At 37.9% G+C, this 19,330-nt stretch overlaps 1 protein-coding gene across 3 annotated transcripts in view; it reads right to left on the reverse strand.

Moving 5' to 3' along the window:
• Positions 1 to 19,330, reverse strand: part of GABRA5 (gamma-aminobutyric acid type A receptor subunit alpha5) — an 86,726-nt gene that overhangs the window by 27,007 nt on the left and 40,389 nt on the right. For all 3 annotated transcript variants that reach the window (XM_087428805.1, XM_087428804.1, XM_004421909.2), the window contains one exon: positions 8,284 to 8,366. In XM_087428805.1, the coding sequence (XP_087284931.1) occupies positions 8,284 to 8,366 (83 nt within the window). The remainder of the gene's footprint in view (positions 1 to 8,283; positions 8,367 to 19,330) is intronic.

The following is a 19,330-nucleotide window of genomic DNA, read 5'->3' on the forward strand; positions in this document are numbered from 1 at the left end:
AGAAAATGAAAAGAGCCTCAGTGCTGTGGGAATATAACAAAAGATCTAAGATTCATGTCACTGAAGTCAGGAAAGGAAAAGAGAAAGAGGATGGGGCAGAAAAAATATTCAAAGAAATAACTGATCAAACTTCCTAAATTTGGCAAAAATCTATAGATTCAAGAAGCAAAGCAAACTTCAAACAAGGTAAACTTGAAGAAATACACATCAATACACATCACAGTCAAATTTCTGAAAACTAAGGACAAAAAAAAAAATCTTGAAAGCAACCAGGGAAAAATGCCATCTTACTATAAGGGAAAAGTGATTTGAATGACAGATTTCTTATCAGAAAGCATGGAGGCAAGAATAAAGTAGCACATTTTTCAAGTGCCAAAGAACTATCAGAACAGAATCCTATATTCAGCAAAAATATCCTTCAGGTATAAATTAAGAAATCAAGACATAGTCAGACGAAGGAAAACCTAATAAAATTTATTGCCAGCAGTCTATATACTAAAAGAAGGCTAAAGGAAGTCTGCTAAGTAGTTATAAAATAACTTTTATTATAAAATATTTTATTACTTTATTATAAAATAATTTTTAGTTATAAAACAAGAAATCTTGGAACACTGGGAATAAAAAAGACACAATAAGTAAAATTATGAGTAAATATAATAGAATTTCCTTTTTCTCTTGAGTTTTCAAAATTATGTTTGATGGTTCAAATAAAAATTACAACACTCTCTGATATGGTTGTAGATGTATATAGAGAAAATCTTTATGGCAATTGTATTATAATTATGGGAGGGTAAAGAGACATAAAGGGAGGTAAATTTTTTATTCTTCATTTGAACTAGTAAAATGAAGACAACAGCAGACTGTGATAAGTTATGTATGTATAAAGTAATACTTGACAGCAACAACTAAAATAGCTATAGAAAATGATATATACAAAAAATACTATAAATAAATCAAAACTGAATCATAATAAATGTCCAGCTAACCCACAGGGAGACAAGAAAAAGAAAATAGAGAAAAGAAAAACAAACAACAAGAACAGAAGACAAAATAAAAAAACGGCAGACTTAAGCACTGACATATCAATAGTTACATTAAATGTAAATGATGGAAATATACCAATGAAAAGACAAAGATTGGAAAATTAAAAAATATGACCCAGGGGCCAGCCCGGTGGCATAGTGGTTAAGTTCATGCACTCTGCTTCAGTGGTCTGGGGTTCACGGGTTTGGATCCTGGGTACAGACCTACGCACCGTTCATCAGGCTATGCTGTGGCGGTATCCCACATAGAAAATGGAGGAAGACTGGCACGGGTGTAGCTCAGAGACAATATTCCTCAGCAAAAAGAGGAAGATTGGCAATGGATGTTAGCTCAGGGCTGATCTTCCTCACCAAAAACAAAAAATATGACCCAACTATATGCCATCTACAACAAACTCATTTTAACACAATGATAAAGAGATGTTGAGAGTAAAAATAAGGAAAAAGATACATCATTTAAACATTAATCAAAAGAAAGCAAGAGTGCTATATGGATATCAGATAAAGTAGACTTTAAAGCAAAGAAAATTACCAGAGACAGAGAGGGATATTGTATAATTATAAATGTCAATGCACCAAGAAGACATGACAATCCTAAATATATATTCACCAAATAGCAGCTGAAAAATATGTGAAACAAAAACTGACTGATTTAAAGCAGAAATAGACAAATCAACAATTATATTTGGAGGCTTCAACACCTCTTTCCTAGCAACTGATGTAAAATAACTAGTTAGGAAATCAGCAAGGATATAGAAGAATTCAACAATAGTATAATCAACAGGGTCTAGTCAATATTTGTAGAACATTCCACCAAACAACCAGAAAATACACATAATTTTCAAGTGCTCACAGAACAAATATCAAGATATCCCATATTCCGGGGGTCATAAAACAAACCTCAAAAAATGTAAAAGAACTGAAATCACACAACAAGTGTCCTCTGACTATAATGAAATCAAACTAGAAATCAACAACAGAAAGATAATAGGAAAATCTCCAAACCATTGAAAATTAAATAACAGACAGCTAAACAAGCCAGGAGTCAAAAGGGGAACTCTTAAGGAAATTTAAAAATACATTTAACTTAATGAAAAGGAAAATATAACAAAATATATCAAAATTTGAACAATATTGCTAGAGCACTGCTAGAGGGAAATTTAAGGCACTAAATGCATACATTAAAAGAGAGGAAAAGTCCCAAATCAATAATCTTACGTTTCTATCTCAAGAATCTAGAAAAAGAAAAGCAAACTAAATCCAAAGTAATCAGAAGGAAGAAAATAAAAAAGTTGAAAAGAGAAATCAGCGAAATAGGAAACAAAAACAACAGAGAAAATCATTGACACAAAGAGCTGATTAATGAAAAGCTGATTAATGAATGATTAATGATTAATCAACAAAACTGACAAACTTCTAGCAAGACTGACAAAGACAAAAGAGAGAAGATACAAATTACCAATATCAGGGATGAAACAAGGGATATCACTACAGATGCTGCAGACTTCAAAAAGATAATAAAGGTCCTGGCACCATGGCTGAGTGGTTAAAGTCCCGCGTGCTCCACTTTAGCGCCCCACGTTCACGGGTTCGGATCCTGGGCACGGACCTACTCCACTCACCAGCCGTGCTGTGGTAGTGCCCCACATAAAAAAAATAGAGGAGGATTGGCACAGATGTTAGCTCAGGGCTAATCTTCCTCAAGCAAAAACATCTCAGGGCAAATCTTCCTCAACAGAAAAAAAAGAAAAAAAAAAAGATAGTAAAGAATACTATGAACAACCCTATACATATAAATTTGACAACTTAGATGAAATGGATCAATTTCTCAAAAAATACAAATTAACCAAACTCACCCATTAGGAAACAGATAATTTGAATAGCCCTGTAACTATTAAGGAAATTGAAATCATAAGTAAAAATCTCCCAAAACAGATATTTTCAGGCCCAGATGGCTTTAACTGAGAATTCTAACAATTATGTAAAAGAATTAACACCAATTCTACACAGTATTTTCCAGAAAGCAGAAAAGAACACTTCCTAATTCATTTTATAAAGCCAAGATTATCTTTGTACCAAAACCAAAGAGACTGCCAAAAAAACCCACAAAACTTCAGACCAATAGCCCTCATGAATAGAGACACAGAAAATCCTTAAAGTATTAGTACATTGGATTCAACAATAAATAAAATGAATTACACATAATGACCAAGTAGTTTATTCCAGGGATGCAAGGCAGAGATATAATCCATGATTTTAACATGTTAAAGAAGAAAACTCCTATGATAATATCAATTGATGCCTGAAAAGTATTTGATAATATTAACACTAATTCTTGATTAAAAAAATCTCAGAAAACTAGTAATAAACAGGAACTTCTTCAATCTGATAAAGCACTTCTACCAAAAAAAAAAAAAAACCTATACCTAATATTACATTTAATGGTGAAAAACTGAATGCTTTCCTAAGACTAGGAATAAGGCATGGATGTCTGCTTTCACCACTTTTATTCATCGTAGTGCTGGCAATTCTAGCCTGTGCAATAAGGCAAGAAAAGAAAATAAAAGTGCACAGATGAAAAAGAAAGAAAGAAAACTCTCCCTATTTGCAGATGGCATTATTGTCTATGTAGAAAACCCAAGGTAATCTAAAAACAAAAACAAAAAATTCCTAGACCTAATAAGTTCAGCAAGGTGACAGGATACAATATACACATATAAAAGAAACTGTTTTCCTATATAATAGCAATGAACATGTGGACCCTAAAATTAAAACTATAATATCATTGATATTCCCTTAAAAATATATAAATACTTGAATATAAATCAAACAAAGTATGCATAAGACTTCTATAATATGCTCATAATGGAAACCAAAGATGTAAATAAATGGAGAGACATATTGTCTTTATGGTTGGAAAACTCATCATAGTAAAGATGTAAGATTCCCCTCAAGTTGTCATACAGGTTTAGCCCATTTCCTATGAAAAACCCAGCAACATTTTTTTATAGATATAGAAAAGATTATTCTAAAATTTATATGGAAAGATAATAAACTAGAAAAGCTAAAACAATTCTGACAAAGAACAAACTGGGAGGGGCCGGCCCCGTGGCTTAGTGGTTAAGTGCACGTGCTCCACTGCTGGCGGCCTGGGTTCATATCCCGGGCGTGCACCGACGCACCACTTGTCCGGCCATGCTGAGGCCGCGTCCCACATACAGCAACTAGAAGGATGTGCAACTATGACATACGACTATCTACTGGGGCTTTGGGGGAAAAATAAATGAATAAATAAAATTATTAAAAAAAAAAAAAAAAGAACAAACTGGGAGGAATCAGTCTACCCAATTTTAATACTCATTGTATAGTGACAGCAAGCAAGGCTGAGAGGTACTGAGGAAGGGGTAAACAATCAATGGTACAGATTAGGGAACCTAAATATAGACACACAAGAGTATGGCTAACTAATTTTTTATAAAAGTGCAAAAGGAATTCAATGGAGGAAAGATAACTTTTTCAACAGACGGTGCAAAAGGAATTGGACATCCATAGCAAAAAAAAAAAAAAAAGAACTTTGACCTAGATGTTTTTCCACTAAGATAAGGAGCAAGGCAAGGATGTCCTCTCTCACTACTCCTTTTCAACATTGCACTGGAAGTCCCAGTTAATGTAATAAGACAAGAAAAAGAAGTAAAAGGTACAAAGATTGAGAAGGAAGAAATAAAACTGTCTTTGTTTACAGATGGCATGATTGTCTATGTAGAAAATTTGAAGGAATGGACAAAAAATTCTCCTGGAAATAGCACCCCAAAAATGAAATACTTATGTATAAATCTAACAAAATATGTACAAGATCTAGATAACGAAAACTAAAAAACTCTGATGAAAGAAAAACTGAATAAGTGAAGAGCTATTCCATGTTCATGAACTAACTTTCATGAGACTAAATGTTGTCAAGATGTCAATTGGCCCCAACTTGGTCTATAGATTCAATGCAATTCCAATAAAAATCTCAGCAAGTTCTTTTGCAGATATTGACAAATTGACTCTAACGTTTATTTGGAGAGAAAAATTACCAAAAAATAGCCAGCACAATATCGAAGAAGAACAGAGTCAGAGAACTGACACTACCCAACCTGAAGACTTACTATAAAGCTACAGTACTTAAGACAGGGTGGTGTTGGCAAAAGAATAGACAAATAGATTAACAGAAGACAAGAGAGAGCCCAAAACTATACTCACACAGAGTTGACTAATCTTTAACAAAGGAGCAAAGGCAATACAATGGATAAAAGATAGTCTTTTCAACAAATGGTGCTGGAACAACTAGACATCCACATGAAAAAGAAAAATGAATCTACATACAGACCTTACACCCTTCACAAAAATTAACTCAAAATGGATCATTGACCTAAATGTAAAATGCAAAACTAAAAAACTCCTAGAAGATAATATAGGAGAAAATCTAGATAACCTTGGGTTTGGCAATGACTTTTTAGAAACAACACCAGAGACATGATCCATGAAAGAAATAATGGATAAGCTAGCCTTCATTAAAATTAAAAACTTCTGCTATGTGAAAAGCACTGTCATAGAATGAGAAGATAAGCTGTAGATTTGGAGAAAATCTTTGCATATCACATATTTAATAAAGAACTGGTAGACAAAATATACAAAGAATTCTTAAAACTAAACAATAAGAAAATGAACAACCCGGGGCTGGCCCCGTGGCGTAGTGGTTAACTGCACGTGCTCCGCTGCTGGCGGCCTGGGTTCAGATCCCAGGCATGCACCAACGCACCACTTGTCAGGCCATGCTGTGGCGGCATCCCACATAAAGTGGAGGAAGATTGGCATAGATGTTAGCTCAGGGCCAGTCTTCCTCAGCAAAAAGAGGAGGATTGGCATGGATCTTAGCTCAGGGCTGATCTTCCTCACAAAAAAAGAAAAAAAGAAAATGAACAACTTGATTAACAAAATGGGCAAAAGCCCTGAACAGACACCTCACCAAAGAAGATATGCAGATGGTAAATAAACAAGTGAAAAGATGTTCAGTATCATATGTCATAAGGGTACTGTAAATTAAAACAAGATACTATTACACATCTATTAGAAAGGCTAAAACCCAGAACACTGATACGATGAAATGCTGGTGAAGATACGGAGCAACAGGAACTCTCATTCTTTGCTAGTGGGAATGCAAAATGATACAGCCACTTTGGAAGACAGTTTGTCAGTTTCTTACAAAGCTAAACATATTCATACTATATGATCCAGCAATGGTGCTCCTTGACATTTAACCAAAGGAGTTAAAAATGTATGTCCACACAAAAACCTGCAGACAAATGTTTATAGCAGCTTTACTCATAATTTGGCAAAACTTGGAAGCAATCAAGATGTCCTTCAGTAGGTGAATGGATAAGCAAACTATAGTACACAATGGAATATTACTCAGCACTAAAAAGAAATGAGTTCTCAAGCCATGAAAGACATGGAGGAACCATAAATACATATTACTAAATAAAAGAAGCAATCTGAAAAGGCTACATGACTCCAACTGTATGACATTCTGGAAAAGGCAAAACTATGGAGACAGTAAAAAGATTAGTGGTTGCCAGGGTTTAGGGGGGAGGGTGAATCAGTGAAGCACAGAGAATTTTTAGGGCAGTGAAACTACTCTATGATAATGTAATGGTGGTTACATGTCATTATACACTTGTCAAAACCTATAGAATGTACAACACCAAGAGTGAACCCTAACATAAACTATGGACCTTAATTAACAACAATGTATCAACATTGGTTCATCAATTGTAACAAATGTATTTACATTTATACAGTATGTAAATAAGGGGAACTGTGGGAGGGTCATAGAGATATGTGGGAATTCTGTACTTTCCAATTTTTCTGTAAGCCTAAAACTGTTCTAAAAAATGTCTATTAATTTTTAAAAGGACAGGAAAATAACTGAAACAATAAGTATAAAATATTTAATACTTAAAAATGAATATTTTGGGAATATTTTTAAACATTCTGATTGTCACAGTAATGAAAATGGGCTATATTTCCCATTAAGACACAGAACTTCTCAGCTTGGGTATATAATGAAGCAGGAAACTTAGGAAAAAAAGGCGTAAAAAGATAGTCCAGGCAAATATTAATAAAGATAGTCAAGCAATATTAATTGCTGATATGGCAATGTTAATATTAGACAAAGTGTTAGCTCCGTAAGCATTAAATGGGTCAAACAAAAGTCATTTATAGTGATGAGAAGTGCATTCTGTCAAGAAGCTATAAATACAGTGAACTTTTATGGCGATGATAATGATGATGATGAAGATGAACATTTCTTGAGCACTTTGGTGTTACTCTGCCACTTTAAAACATTATCTCACAAACATTTTACAAATGAGGAAAAAAGCTTAGAGAGGCTACTAATTTGGCCACAGTTACTCAGCAAAGGAGTGGGATAGCCAGGATTCAGACCCAGGTAGCCTGCTGCTCAGTCTCAAAGAGCACATTCTTTTGCATTCAAAAATGAAAACTTCACATAGCATGAGCACAAATGGATAATGTAGAGAAAGAAAGAATTAGTCGATCGGTTCCACCCCTGCCTTCCAGCATCTCTGAATTGAGCATGAGGCTGCAGGCATTCCTTTGAGGCCAGTGTCACCACTCTATCTGGAATGGCTGGAAGCCAGGAATCTGGACTAGAATCAGACAAGTGTGCACCTAATAAGTAATTTATTTGTTCAAGCAACACATATTTCCTAATATGTGTATAGGGTGAGCAGTGATGGTGAACATGACAGACAATGTCATTGCTCTTATGGAACATTCTAGAAGAAGTGAGTTAACATAGCAATGACTACAATGCAATAAAAAATTATTGGTTGGGTAGTGGAAATTGAGTCTTGAAGGTTGGCTCCTTGGAGGAAGTGACCTGCAATCTGAGAAGTGAAAACAAGAAAGAACTGCTAGGTGAAGGTCTGGGGTGAAACATGTCCCCAGGAGCATATTCTAGATGGTAAGTGCCTCCACTCTTATTCTGTCAGTTACAGACAAGGAAACTAGTCTGCGAGGACAAAGGTGTGTGTAGCCCACAGCACTCTCCAATCTTCTCAAGCAGACTTTTCAGCTCATATCATGCTTATTGCATATAGAACCTAAATTCTTCTGAATGAATGTGGAAACAACCCCAAAAGTATATCCATGGTTCTTACTTGTGAAAATAACTTACAGCTGCCAAATTTCAGAGGGCAAGCGTGGGCATCCATGGGGAAGTCCTCAAGTTGCATTGGGCACTCTGCAGAGATAGTCAAGCTGCAAAATAAGAGATGAAGACCTTTAAATTACTCATAACTCTGGCTATTTACTGAGCAACCACTATGTTCCAGAAAGCCATATTAAGTACTGCACTCATTATTTTAATTGCTATCTTTTATGAAACTGTCTAAACCGTTCCACCAAATTACATAGGTTTGCATTGTAGAGGAATATCATTTAGAAATGAAGCTTAAATCAAATCTGCTCAGGAGTTCTGTGGCTTGGTGTGTGTCTGTACATACATTACCACTTGTAAAGCAATTTGAGATGCCTTTAAAAATAATTTATGCTTTGTTTCCCATCTCTTACCCAGAGTAATCTAAAAAACTTCCCTTGACAAGGCTGAAAATATATGTATTTTCTAAAATAATTTATAAGCTCAAGAAATATAAATGTGGAACAAATGCACAGTCCATATTTTGGCCAGAAGCTGGCTGTAATTATTGTGTCCTGGGGCTGATGTCATGAAACTGTAGAGTAGGTGAAATTGTGCTATGATAGCAATCTTCTGGTACAAACAAATTACTGTTTTTAATTCAAGCCTGGTCTTCCAAATAATAATACCACCATCCACTACCACTGTCACCAATGACCAAAACAGCCATGGTCATAATAGCTACTGCTCTATGCCAGGCACTGGGCTAAGGGCTTTACCTACATTAACATATCTAATCAGAATAGCGCCATGAAATTTGTTGCTACTAACATCCCACTTTACAAAGTAGGATTAAGGGATCCGGACAAGAATGTAGAGCTATCAAGTCTTGGAGCCACGATTCAAGTCCAGGCTGCCAGCCCCTCTCCCTGCAGTGGCTCCCTAATGGCACGTCCACCACATGCTGCATGGTTCTGGGTTCTGTGCACTTCCAAAGTTGCCACACTGTGATACTTTTATTTCTCTACAGACTTTACTAATTAGGTAGTGAATCTAAATTTCATTAATGAGTTAATCTTCTGTTTCTTAGTTTCTTATTCTAATATTTAAAATGAATTGAAATTACATAAAATGAAATCAAAATATAAAATGTTCGCCTTTAAACAGATGTTATAATTCTATTTTTAGACAAATAATAATTCAACATTATATTAACATTAATGTTCCTTCCCTGTTACACTGAGTCTGGATCTTGCCTATGTGCCCAGGGTGAGAATCAAATTGTAAATACATTCATTTTTGCCTTCACTATTTCCTTCTGTTAACAGAGATTAACCTTTAGCTCTTAAATTTGGCAAACAATTCACAGTTGACCATTGCAGACAGAGTAGTCAATGTATGTATTCTCTGAATGAAACCAAAATATGTCAGTGCAAGGAAGTTTTGAGCCCATCAGAGAGGAAATCCTTGCTGCCTCTACTTTGAGGGACCATTGCCCGAACGATGGAGTGATTTCCAGAGGGTGTGAGTGCACATAGCCAAGAACACACCACAGAAGTCTCACATTCAGGAAGGCAGATGGTATTTAAAATGATATGCCAGCGGCCGGCCTGGTGGCGCAAGTGGTTAAGTGCGCGCACTCCACTGCGGCAGCCCAGGGTTCGCCGGTTCAGATCCCAGGCGCGCACCGACGCACCGCTTGTCAGGCCATGCTGTGGCGGCATCCCATATAAAGTAGAGGAAGATGGGCATGGATGTTAGTCCAGGGCCCGTCTTCCTCAGCAAAAAGAGGAGGATTGGCAGATGTTAGCTCAGGGCCGATCTTCCTCACAAAAAAAAAAAAAAATGATATGCCATGTATGTACATAGAAGGATATGGGAAAATACAGGAAAATTGCAGAGGAGAAAATTACAAATACATATCATTTCACATATAATTTGACCTGGTACATTTTGTCCAGATTTTTCCTACATGTACATATATTTTCTTTTTGTTCTTGACATATAAAATTCAGTCTTTTGTATATTTTAATGTTAGAGCAGGAGTATTTCCCACATTAAAATTTCTACATAACTATGACTTTGAAAGGTGAAATATTTAATTCTAGCATGTAGGTGTGTGTGTGTGCATTATATATATGTAGACATATGTATATGTATATATGTGTGTGTGTGTATATATCTATATCTACATATATAGATAGATATTAAACCAATTAGCTATTCTTAGATTATTTTACATGATAAATAATCTGCAGTGGACCTCTTCAAGGGTAAATTATGTAAAAGGACTATTATTAGAGACTACGAAATGGGTAATGTAAATAAAGATTTACTTACTAGAATTAAGAAAATCAGGACTTAAAAAACACAGCCTGTGAGGAGGACTTTCAGCCAACACAAAGGAAAATAATGTTACTTTATCTGGTTGTTAGAAAACTTAAGAAATTTTTTAAGTAAAGCAATAGAGAGACAGAGAACTTGAATGAGTCAAGTATGTCCTAGAGAATAAAATCACAGCGAGTTCAGAAAGTCTAGAATTTCCTTAAGAAGTAAATTTTTAGTAGGGAACTAGGAAGTATATATAAAGCTATAACGCCAGGTACAAAGCAATAAATGTGAAAATAAGCACATGAAAAAACAGTGCTGTAGGAGCTTAGAGGAGAACACTTCTGATTAGGAGAGTGGATCTTGGCGCTGGTCATGGCCATCTGTTCTAACAACTTATGGACACAGGTGAAAGGAAGACCCCGGGCTCAGTCAGTGGGCCCAGTGTGAGGTGGGGTATAGGGGTGAAAGCTTCAGGTCATCCTGCCTGTCTTAGTCCAGCCACAGGTACTGCAGACTTCAATCAGCAGACCCAGCTCTGCAGCCTCAAGTCACCCCCCAACAACTTTATGGGCCCCACTCCCACCATCATGATGAGGCGCAGATGGTCCATCTATGGCAGAGTCTTCTCTCTAGACACTGCCATGTCTACCAGCTCACATAACTAGGCTTCTGCCCCCCAGAAAACACTCTATTGCCCACTGGTCTGGAGGCTACCTTGAAGCCAGATCTATTGCCCGAGTTTTTGACAATGTGATGTAGCATGATTAACTCTTCTTCCCCCTTGTTCTGTGCTCAGACTCTGCTTCAATCCCCAGGGCCACTGGAGGCACTGCCGGCTGGTATGTCTGTTGCTTGCCCCTACTTGTCAGAGAACACCTCCTCAAGGAGACTTGACCTCCTGCCATGGGCACTCTGCCCACTCCTGGCTTTTTCTCCTTTTCCTCATGTCTTCCTTCTCTCTTGGCCAACACCATGTGTTTATAAGAGAGATGAGAAGCCTTCCTTTCTGCCATGGTGGTCTCAGCTCTTATTAAAGATAGCATCTCATGTCCTGCTTTATTCTGGCTATTTAGCCCTGAGAGCTGGCTACCTTCTGAAAACCACTGCACTGACGTTTAAAAATGACAAGGAATGTACCCCAAAGAGTCTGCTTTTAGCATACAACAGGAGGGAGGAGGGGTCAGAGAGGCTGGGCAAAGACAGGTGGACAGAATTTAGCTGGATCTAAAAAGAAAACTCTTTTAAAGAAAAAATAATTCCAGTAAAAACATAAAAAAGATAGTAATTCTACAATTACCATCTCAATAAATGCTATCATTAGAGGCGCATGGATTGTTCCCCTATTTTAATAGACCTCCTTAGAATTAGAATTCCAAACATCAGAAAAATATACTTCATCTATGATAGTGTCTCTCCTCTAGGGAATGAATGTATTATTGCGATAAATAACCAAATAGCAAATGTTTCAGCCTCAGTAAGAGAACATTTAAATTTTTGATCCCTTTAAACATTTCAAAAATGGCCTATGCTTTTATAATACTCAAAAAAAATCTCTGAATAAGAGAGAGGCTTCCATTCACGGGGTCCTTGCAATGTAGCGTGCCTTGATGTATAAGCAACCTCCTTCACACAGAATTGAGATCAAAGGACTCTATGGAATGGTGGATTGTCATAGCTCAAAGGGGCCAGCCAGGCCACCTACTAGAAACTCTCACTTTTCAGATAAAGATAATGAAACCGAAAAGGTTAAGGAATGTGCCTAGGAAAAAACTTCACTGCACTACTGGTAGATCCAAGAATCCAGCATTTGTTCCAAAGGTCAAATTTCTGTTTTACTTCCAATTTCTGTTACGACATTCAGGCATTAACTTATGGGAACATCATGTCCCATTTTTGAACAACATCTTAATTTTAGGGTCAGGAAAGGGGCATTTTGTGAGTTAAGCTATTTGCTTCAACTTGGATTTATATCATCCTAACTGAGGGTTTAGGATCCTAAACTCATTAGAGAGCTCTCTGCTTGACCTGGGGCAGCTCACAGTGGAGAGCACATTAAGATGGTTAAAACAGCCAAATTCTAGAGTAGCTTTGCCATTAACTAACTGTGTGACCTTTGTAAAGTTGTCTAACCTCTCTGATCTAGTCTTCCCACCTGAAAAAGAGAGATAATAACAGTTGCTTTTATTCTCTGAAAAAAAATAGTTGATAAGTGTGAAAAGAGAGTTAGTCTCCAGATTTCTACCCAATATTCTCTTCAGACTTCAGCCTTCTTCTTCATTTACATGAAAATATTGCATCGATGCAGTCGATGTGGTGGTGGTAGGCAGAATAATGGTCCTCCAAAGATGTCCATGTGGTAATCCCCAAAGCCCCCAAACCTGTGAATATGCTACCTTAAATAGCAAAAGGGCTTTGCAAATATAATTAAATTAAGGCTCTTGGGATAGGAGGGATTATCCTGGATTATCCAGATGGGCTCAGTATAATCACGAGGGTGGTTATGAGAGGGAAGCAGGAGTGTCAGAGTCAGAGAAAGAGATGTGATGACAGAAACAGAGGTCACAGTAACACGGCCATGAACCCAGGAATGCAGGCAGCCTCTAGAAGCTGGAAGAGGCAAAGAACAGTTTCTCTCCTAGAGAATCTAAAAGGAACACAATCCTGCCTACAGCTTGATTTTAGCCTTGTAAGACTCCTTGTGGACATCTGACCTCCAGACCTCTAAGACAATAAATTGGTTGTGTTTTCGCCAATAAATTTGTGATAATTTATAACAGCATCAATAGGTACCTGGAAGTGGGATGCTACTGTATCAAATACCTAAAAAGGTGGAAATGAATAGGGCAGTGTTTGAATAGGGCAGTGTTTGAATAGGGCAGTGTTTGAATAGGGCAGTGTTTGTTTGAATAGGGCAGTGTTTGTTTGAATAGGGCAGTGTTTGAATAGGGCAGTGTTCAGAGGCTGGAAGAAGTTTGAGATTCATAAAAGAAAAAGCCTAGACTGCCTTGAACAGACTGTTAATTGAAATGCGGATGTTAATGATGCTGTAGTGAGGACTTGCAAGAAGTGAGGAGCATGGTAGAGAAAACACACATTATATGGTCATAAACATACTGTTGGTAGAAATATGGACACCAAAGGCCTTGCTGATGAGGGCTCAGAAGGAAATGAGGAACATGTTATTGGAAACTGGAGGAAAGGAGATCCTTGTTATATAGTGACAGAAAGCTTAGCTGAATTATGTCTACAATTATGTGGAAAGCAGAACTTGTAATCGATTGTAGTGGGCTAAATAATGGCCCCCAAAGATATTACAACTTCCTGATCCCTGGAAGTTGTAAACATAACCTCATACAGAAAAAGGGTCTTTGCAGATGTGATTAAGTTAAGAGTCTTCAGATGGGGAGATTATCCTGGTAGGCACTAAATGCAGTCACAAGGATTCTTATAAGAGAGAGGCAAAATTACACATAGAAGAATGCAGGTGATGTGATGAAAGCAGAGAGATATTTTCAGATGCTATGCTGCTGGCTTTGAAGATGTAGGAAGGTGCCCTGAGCCAAGGAATGCAAGGAAGGCAGCTCTAGAAACTGGAAAAGGTAAGTAAATGGATTCTTCCCCGGAACCTCTAGAGGGAGCAGGGCCCCGCCAACACCTCAATTTTGCTCCAGTTTCAGATTCATGGCCTCCAAAAGTGTAAGAGAATAAATGTATGTTTTTTTGTTTGTTTGTTTGTTTTTGGTGAGGAAGATCAGCCCTGAGCTAACATCTGCCAATTCTCCTCTTTTTTTTTTTGCTGAGGAAGACTGGCCCTGGGCTAACATCTGTGCCCATCTTCCTCCACTTTATACGCGATGCTGCCACAGCATGGCCCGACAGTTGGTGTGTTGGTGTGTTGGTGTGTGCCCAGGATCCGAACCGGCGAACCCCGGGCCGCCGCAGCGGAGCGTGCGCACTTAACCGCTTGTGCCACCGAGCTGGCCCCAATGTATGCTGTTTTAAGCCACCAAGTTTCTGGTAATTTGTTATAGCAACCACAGGAAACTAGAACAATGATGAAATTGGATACTTAGATGAGGAGATTTCCAAGCAAATTGTTGAAGTTGTGGCCTGTTTTCTTCCTGCTGCTTATAGTAAGATGTGAGAAGAGATAGAGTAAGGGAAGAATTGCCAACAAAAAAGGGACCAGGACTTGATGATTTAGGAAATTCTCAGTTTATCCAGGTTGCAAAAGACACTAAAATTAGGAGATTTGCTGTCAGGAAAGCATGCTCTTCAGAGAAAGCCAAGGGTGTGGCTGGACAACCTTTTGCTAGCGCCTCAAAAGTATCAAAAGGTCAGAGTATTCAGTCACACAGATGACTCTTTGAGGAAATTAGGTGTGTGGATCATGGGTACCCTCAGCCATGTAAGCAAAAGCCAGGAATAGAGATTGGATTATCTATGAAAGATTTATGGAGGACCTCTTGTCTAGTGCTGTGAACTCCTGAGATATACATAGGAGACTTAGAAGATTTTTGAGAATTTTATACTAGCAGAAACACTGCCAATTTGGACTGAAAGGGACAGAAAGAGGGAACAGTGCTTCCCTTTTTCCTGCCATTTTTTCCCATTTCAAATGGGAATATCTATAACTGTTATCATATGCCTGTGCCATCATTGTATTTGGGGAGCAGATAACTTGTTTCTTGAGTTCCACAAATTCACAGATGGAGATGAATTGTGTCTCAGAGTAGATCATACCCAGATTCTCACACAAAGCTGATTTAGATGATTCAGATGATGGATTTGGAACTTTTAAACTGATGAGATTTAGTTGCGATTATGAACTTTAATTTGATGCTGTAATGAGTGGAGACTTTGGAGATATTGGGATGGGGTTAATATATTTTGCATATGGGACAGACATGAATTTGGGGAGGCCAGAACACAGCTTATGGTATGCAAAATAATGATCTTCCAAAGATGTTCCTGTCCTAATCCTTCCTGCCTATGAATATGTTACCTACCACGGCAAAAGGGACTTTTCAGATGGGATTAAATTAAGGCTCTTGAGGTGGGGAGATTATCTGGGTGGGCCCAATGTAATCACAAGGCTACTTATAAGGAGGAGACAGGAGTGTTAGAGTCAGAGAAAGAGATGTGATGATGAAAGCAGTGATGATGGAAGGAGTGATGCAGGGCCATGAGCCAAGGAATGCAAGCATCCTCTAGAAGCTGGAAAAGGCAAGGAAACAGATTCTCCCCTAGAGAATCCAGAAGAGACCCAATCCTGCCAACAGCTTGATTTCAGCCTTGAAAGACCTGTTTCAGATTTCTGATCTCCAGAGCAGTGAGATAGTAAATCTGTGTTGTTTTAAGCCACTAAATTTATGCAATTTGTTACAGCAACAATATGAAACTAATACAGTAGGTTCCTTAAAATAAAAAAATACTAATATTACTAATCAAATGACCAGTTGTTAGTGTCCGAATAGCAGCCCCATGTGCATTTTGAAATCATTTTCACGAAGTGAACAAAGAAATTTGGTAATACTAGCCAATTTATAAATATCTCACATAGTATTCACTGCAATGAAAATTCAGACCTTGATCAAGAAATAGACATCTCATGTAAGGTGTCCTGGCTTGGTCAGTTATTGAGCTGCACACCATGCCTCAGCTAGATTCACTCAGAAGAAACATGACCTCCCTGTAGAGATGGTACAGTGACTCTCAGGCAAAACTCACAAAACTTATTTGGGGACTCTTGAAATTCAATATCAACATAGCATCTAATGATTTATGTTACGGGAAATAAATAAGGCTTAATTTGGTTGTGAGACTTTTCTAGTCCTATGAGTCCTTGTAAACAACAGATGAACACTTAATGAAGATAACTTTCTATTTACCACAGTTGTGCCCATCTGAAAGTCTGCAGGATTTGGAGATGGAGTAAAGATGGCACTACTCACCTGGCATTACTGTAGCAACACCTTTATCATGCTGTAGCCTCATTGTGCTGCCTCTGGCTTATTCTCACCTGTATGGGGCTGTGCAGGGCTCCTTCAACACTCCAGTAAGGATGCTGCTGGAGAATGCTCCTTGCTTTATGCCTGAGTCATATCCTTAGAGATGATGGAACTGTAGATTCACACCGTGAATGAGGAGCACCTTTTGTGCTGTGTGGGGGGTCTCTGAAGGAAGCCCAGCTCTGAGGATTATACGCCTGTTTTTCCTACATTTGACTCTCCTCTAGACTGGCAGATAAAGAGTGGTCCAGTCATATGTTCAATTACAGAGAATTGGCCTTTTTATTAATATAAATATATGTGTCTATTTATCTGTCCACACATTTATATTTAATAAGGCACTGGTGCCAGGAATACAAATAGCCCTGCTCCTCCTGCAGAAACTTTCCCATGAGCCCTGCCTGAGGTCAAAACCCTGCCCTAATGGAGCTTTCTCTCTCTTGTACACTCGAGCTCAGAAAGAACTGCAAACTAGTTTATTAAATACAAGAATGCGTGCATGCATTTGTCTTCTTATAAATAATCACAACATGATGTACCATGCATATTATTTGCCAGTTGGGCGTTGCTGGTTTTCCTGGGAACCTAACTACAATTTATAATAATATTTCCAGGAAAAAATGCATTCTAAAGCTCAGTCAACTATATAAAAACTGAACTTTTTGAATTTAAACACTGACAAGTTGGTACAGTGTGTGTTGGAACCCAAGGCCATTACCAGGCTCAGCCATCCTCCTGCCTTTTTACTGTGACATGTGTACTGGTCCCTTCTGTGACAGCTGTAGATCTACTGCAATTGTGTTTGATCCAAATCAGAACTGCTGGGCCAGCCCCGTGGCTTAGCGGTTAAGTGCGCGCGCGCTCCGCTACTGGTGGCCTGGGATCAGATCCCGGGCGCGCACCAACACACCGCTTCTCCGGCCATGCTGAGGCCACGTCCCACATACAGCAACTAGAAGGATGTGCAGCTATGACATACAACTATCTACTGGGGCTTTGGGGGAAAAAAATAAATAAATAAAATTTATAAAAAAAAAAACAGAACTTCAAACCTAGTTTCTTTCAGGGCCTGGCCGCTGGGCTTGTCCTGGTCAGTCGACCTCCTAAGAGATCTTTACCTTAACACTCACCCTGGCCCTACCCAACTCTAAAGCAGGGGTTTTGCTTATAATAAAGAAGAGATGAGACACAAGTTCAGCAGGGGTTGCTGAGGTATGGAAATGTGGATTAGCCAATGGAGAGCTGGAAGAATAAAGTGTGCAATGACCTGTTTAAAACGTAATAAAATTTAAATTCAGTGAAGGGCAACCTTGTAAAAAGCAGAACTTGGGGCATTATCCGAAAGTGCAAATAAGACTACACTAAACTGAGGCACATTTTGGTTTATACAATTGTAGAGTTCCATGCTTAAAAAAATTTGTTATTGAGATAAAATAATGAATGTCTTCTTTTAGCAATGGAGCCAAAATCTACAATTTACTTCAAGCCTGAGTTACAGATTTCATAAGTCGGTCTAAGACTAACTGATTCATTTTGTACACTTCAATGTTATAGGGATGTACAGGAGACCAACCATCAGAATTATATTGTGCTAAAAGTTCTCTCTGAACTTTGCACTATTTATTAGGATTCTCCTTCCTCTTCAGCTGTTGGAAAGAAGATGTTAGCAATTCTTATTCATGTTGTGAAAACTAGCATACGTGTGATAATTTTGCAAAGTTAGCATAATTCTTATCAAAAAGGGACATAAACTTTATTGATCTATTTTGATTAATATGGCTGTTTCTTTTCTTAATACTTGTGTTTCTCAGGAAGGCATTGTAATGATTGATGTGAGAAGGGAAATATTTTGTTTAATTTTTTATGTGTATCCACATGCCCAGCTATAAACCTTCTTAATAGATCAAATGTAGGAAAATAAACACAAGCCAGAACAATAAAAAAATGCTGCCAAAAAGGGAATAGCATAAATATGCAAAGACATTCCTTTCTCAAAATGAAATTCAAGTATGTCTTTAATCATAAATCATTAGCAATCACTAGCATAATGCAGAAGAAAGCAGATAGAAGAGACAGTGGAATCAAACAGACCCAGCTCCAACTCTCAGCTCAGTCTCCATACACTTGCTGTGTTACTCAACATTTCTGAGCCCAAATTTCCCTATAAAGGGGATTATAAAGCCTATTTTACAGTGTTAAGTCCTGACATCCCAATATAAATATGTAGTACAATGCCTGACACATAGTAAATGCTTTAAAAATGTTAGGGAAGAAGTTAACATCAGCAAAAGTGGTAGATTAGGGAACGTGCAAAAAAACAGTGGATAACCCGCAAAAACTGTCAGGACCAACATTTTTCGGAACTCTGGAATCTAATTAAAAAAACTTACAACAACCAGGAGAATGCTTAATGAAGAAAAAAAAATACCTGAAAATCAGTAAGCAAATTCTTTGGTATTTTAACTTACCCTGTTACCAGCCCCCACTCTCCAGCTCTGCGGTAGCCTTGAAAATGGCAGCCCACATTCTCGAGGCAGGTTGCCGGTAACAGGAGCAACATAGACCTATTCTCAAAGAATGCTAGTTGCTTATTTTGATCTGTCTGGTGGGTCCCTGAAGGGTCAGCTCAGGGGTTTGCCTTTGTTCCAACTGACTAGAGGTTTCCAGGGCTTAGGTGTCCTCCTAGGGAGCATTCGTTGAAAACTTTTAAATGCAAATGTATTCACCACAGCCACAGAGGCAAT

Source organism: Ceratotherium simum, chromosome 3 (assembly GCF_057802395.1).
Source record: "Ceratotherium simum simum isolate JZ-2026a chromosome 3, ASM5780239v1, whole genome shotgun sequence".
Lineage (NCBI taxonomy): Eukaryota > Metazoa > Chordata > Mammalia > Perissodactyla > Rhinocerotidae > Ceratotherium > Ceratotherium simum.